This window comes from Chaetura pelagica, unplaced genomic scaffold (genome assembly GCF_000747805.2).
Source record: "Chaetura pelagica isolate M959 unplaced genomic scaffold, ChaPel_1.0 scaffold428, whole genome shotgun sequence".
Lineage (NCBI taxonomy): Eukaryota > Metazoa > Chordata > Aves > Apodiformes > Apodidae > Chaetura > Chaetura pelagica.
Genome location: NW_009954311.1, coordinates 306,919 through 310,565, shown reverse-complemented (window position 1 = coordinate 310,565; position 3,647 = coordinate 306,919). Strand labels below are relative to the sequence as shown.

Below are 3,647 nucleotides of genomic sequence, written 5' to 3'. Positions count from 1 at the left end.
CCTCCCCCATGTGTCCTGTGGCTGACGGAGAACAGAGGACAACATGTCTGCAGTTGTGAGTTTTGCCCCTGCACTGCCCCCTCCCTTGGGCTCTGAGCATCCCATCCCCACAGCACAGGGACAGTGCACCCCACTGCTCCCCAGCTGCTCTCAGGGAGCCTGGCTGGCACCCAGCCCTTCCCAATCCCATCGCACCCTTCCTGGGTTCCTGTGTGGATGCTCTGCCCTTCACTATAGCCCCCCAATCCCGGGAGACCCGCCATGGGGCAGGGAGCTGGGGGGCTGGCTGGGGAGACCCCACATCCTCCCTCCTCACCCCTAGACGGGCACTTTCCGCATCGTCTCGGAGGAGGAGCAGGCGCTGCGCACCAAGCTGGAGCGCCTCACCACCAAGGACCACGGCCCCGTCTTCGGGAGGTGTGAGAAGATCCCCCCACACACCCTGCAGAAGGTGAGGGCGGCCGTGGGGGGCAGGCACAGCCCGGGGCACCCGCTCCTCCTCGGGGGCTGGAGGAGACCCTCGACGGACTCTTGTTGGTGCCTCAATGAGCTGTTCTGGGGGGTATGGCTGAGCTGGGCTCCCTCCCTGCTCACCCCCCCAGGCCAAGGACGAGCTGAACGAGACGGAGGAGCAGAGGGAGCTGGCGGTGAAGGCCCTGCGGGAGCTGGTGCAGGAGCGGGCGGGCAGCGAGGAGGTGTGCAAGATGGTGGCCGAGAAGATGCAGGGGAAGGACGACCCCTTCTTCCTCCGCTTCATCCGCGCCCGCAAGTTCGACGTCCAGAGGGCCTATGAGCTGCTGAAAGGTGGGGAGGGGTCCCAGGCTGTGACATTAGGCGAGGAGAGGGGTACACATCCACCCCCCAGCTCCCTGCTCTGGGCTGTGCTGGCAGAGCAGGACCCTGGCATGGGAAAGGGATGAGGAAATAGGATAAATAGGAATAGGCAAGACTGAGGGCTCAGGATGCAAAGGAAAGAGTTGAGATGGGAAAATAAATAAATGAGGGGGTGCCAAGCATCCTGCAATGCCAGGACAGTCCCATTCCTTGCTAAGTTTGCCTGACAAAGTGGGTGGGAGGGAAGTTTGTTGGTGCAGATTGCTGGTTTGTGCAGCAAACCCAGCTGGTTTGGGCTGCACCCCCTTGAGATCTCCATACATGTCCTACACACCCCCCTATGTGCCTCTTTGAGATGCCCCTGGTCCTGCACCCCCCCTGATGCTTCTGTGCATGGTGCCCCAGGCCCCTCTGGGGCTGGGGGCAGGTTGGGCTTGTGGCACCCCTGTCCCCACATCCCCACCCGCACAGAGTGATCCACAGGGATGGAGGGGCAGTGGGAGGGCAGCCTTGGGGTGGCTGTCAGCTGGGACCTGCCTGGCTCTGGCTCCACTCTTCTTTGTGTTGGCCTGGGGGATAATGAGCTGTAATTATCCACACTAGCTCCCAGACAAGCTGTTTTGTTCCCCTGCATTTTCCCAGGAGAAGATTCCTTGGTTCATGCCCGTAGGGTGCCACAGGAGGGGAGCTGGGGGATGTCACCCAAAGGAGGAGGAAAGGGAGAAGGGAAACAAGGGGAAAAATTACTTTATCTGCTAGTTGAGGTGTTGGAGAGAAGGCAGGAACCCCCTGCCAGGGGAGAGTAACACCGAGTGTGGTGGAGAAGACTGGACCTGTGTGGACCCTGGGTTCACAGGTCACCTCACCCTCATCAGCCTGCCCTGTCCCTGGTGGCTCCCCCAGCGCTGCCCTCCCTCCCCGAGGCTGGGCAAGCAGCCCTTGTCCTCCTCAATTCCTGCCTCTTCCCAGGCTACGTGAACTTCCGCCAGCAGTACCCCGAGCTCTTCAACAACCTGACCCCCGAGGCCGTGCGCAGCACCATCGAGGCTGGCTACCCTGGCATCCTGTCCAGCAGAGACAAGCACGGCCGGGTGGTGATGCTCTTCAACATCGAGAACTGGGATTACGAGGAGATCACCTTTGATGAGGTCAGTCCACCTGAGCCATCACTCCCAGAGCAGAGTGGTCCCAATCCTGGGCATGTTCTGCCCGGCAGGTCTGAGTTCAGCATCCCTTACACACACGTGTGTATGTCCACACCCAGCCTTCAGCCATCCAGGTTGAAGACATTCTGTAGCGCTTTGAATTTGTCCTTCTGGGGAGCCTAGGAGAGCAGGGTCTATCCCAAATTTTTCCCCCTTCCTTCCCCCAATGTGGTGCAAGGTGCAGACCAGATTTGGGGTGTGCACCTCCCAGATCAGGTAACATGGGGTGAAGAAAGGCACCACACCATTAAATCAAGGTACTTTAGAAAGGAGGGACCTTGCCAGGCAGAGGAGGAAACTGAGGCACAGGAAGGGCTTCTTGGCAAAGAGGTCCCCAGGCCTGTAGCTCACAAGTTCTCCCAGCTTTTTTTTCCGCTTGGCTCTGAATTCGGTAGCAACGTATCATTGCTCCAGATCTGAGATGCACCTGCCTTGAAAGAGGAACATGGTGGTTGTTGAGCAGTCCCTGAAATGCCCTCCCTGCTCTGGGAGAAGCAAGCTGGGGTCAAGCAGACCCTGCCTTGTGCTCCATGGCATTCTTCTTGGGATCTATGGGAGGTGAGATCTAAGGCCAGATCACTCTGTCTCTCCTCTCCATTAGATCCTTCGTGCCTATTGCGTTATCTTGGAGAAGCTACTGGAAAATGAAGAGACCCAGATCAACGGGTTCTGCATCATTGAGAACTTCAAGGGCTTCACCATGCAGCAGGCATCAGGGATCAAACCCTCTGAGCTCAAGAAGATGGTGGACATGCTGCAGGTGAGGTGGCAAAGTCTGTGCCCAGCAGTGGCAGAGAGGACACTGGGGGAGCAGAGAGCTCAGGGAAGGGAGATGGCAGGGTAGCAGGGCCTAAGGTTGCCACCACACCAGCACCACAAGAAGGCATCATGGAGAGGCTGTTCCCCACCACATGCTCCTTGCCTTGCCAGCTAATTGGCCTAATCCTGCCAAATGAATCCTATTTTTCTGGTCCCATCCCTCTGCCCTCTCAAAAGCCCAACCAGAAGCACTGGGTCAGAACAAAAAAGGGGCCATCAAAGAGAAAAGGGGAGATGGGGTGAGGGGATCCGTGGCAGTGCCGGGGTGCCCAGCTCTGCATGGGCAGCACCATCTGTAACCAGCTCTGTCTGGATTTGGGATCCTAGGACTCCTTCCCAGCACGGTTCAAGGCCGTCCACTTCATCCACCAGCCTTGGTACTTCACTACCACCTACAACGTGGTCAAACCGTTCCTGAAGAGCAAGCTCTTGGAGAGGGTGAGTACAGCAAAGGGACCTGGAGGCAGAGGCACATCCCTGGGTGAAACAGACTGGCTGGGAAGAGTCATCCTGTTCCTCTGCTGAGGGTCACTTCCATTTTCCTCCAGGTCTTTGTGCACGGGGATGAGCTGGAATCCTTCTACAAGGAGATCGACGCTGACATCTTGCCATCAGACTTCGGTGGCAACCTGCCCAAGTACGATGGCAAAGCAACTGCAGAGAAGCTCTTTGGGCCCCGCATCGAGGCTGAAGACACAGCTCTCTAAACCGGGCTCCACTCTCCCTCCCCTGTACAGTAGGATCAGAGGTGGCCCTCTAACCCCAGCCACCTCCTCACCGTAGCTTTGG

The 3,647-nt window shown here is 58.2% G+C and overlaps 1 protein-coding gene across 1 annotated transcript; it reads left to right on the top strand.

Moving 5' to 3' along the window:
- The first annotated feature begins 37 nt into the window (after nucleotides 1-37).
- Nucleotides 38-3,647, top strand: RLBP1 (retinaldehyde binding protein 1). The gene is made up of 7 exons (XM_010004043.1): nucleotides 38-55; nucleotides 323-451; nucleotides 603-804; nucleotides 1,804-1,982; nucleotides 2,641-2,799; nucleotides 3,186-3,296; nucleotides 3,407-3,647. The coding sequence occupies exons 1-7, from the start codon at nucleotides 44-46 to the stop codon at nucleotides 3,563-3,565; spliced, it is 951 nt and encodes a 316-aa protein (XP_010002345.1). The 5' UTR covers nucleotides 38-43; the 3' UTR covers nucleotides 3,566-3,647.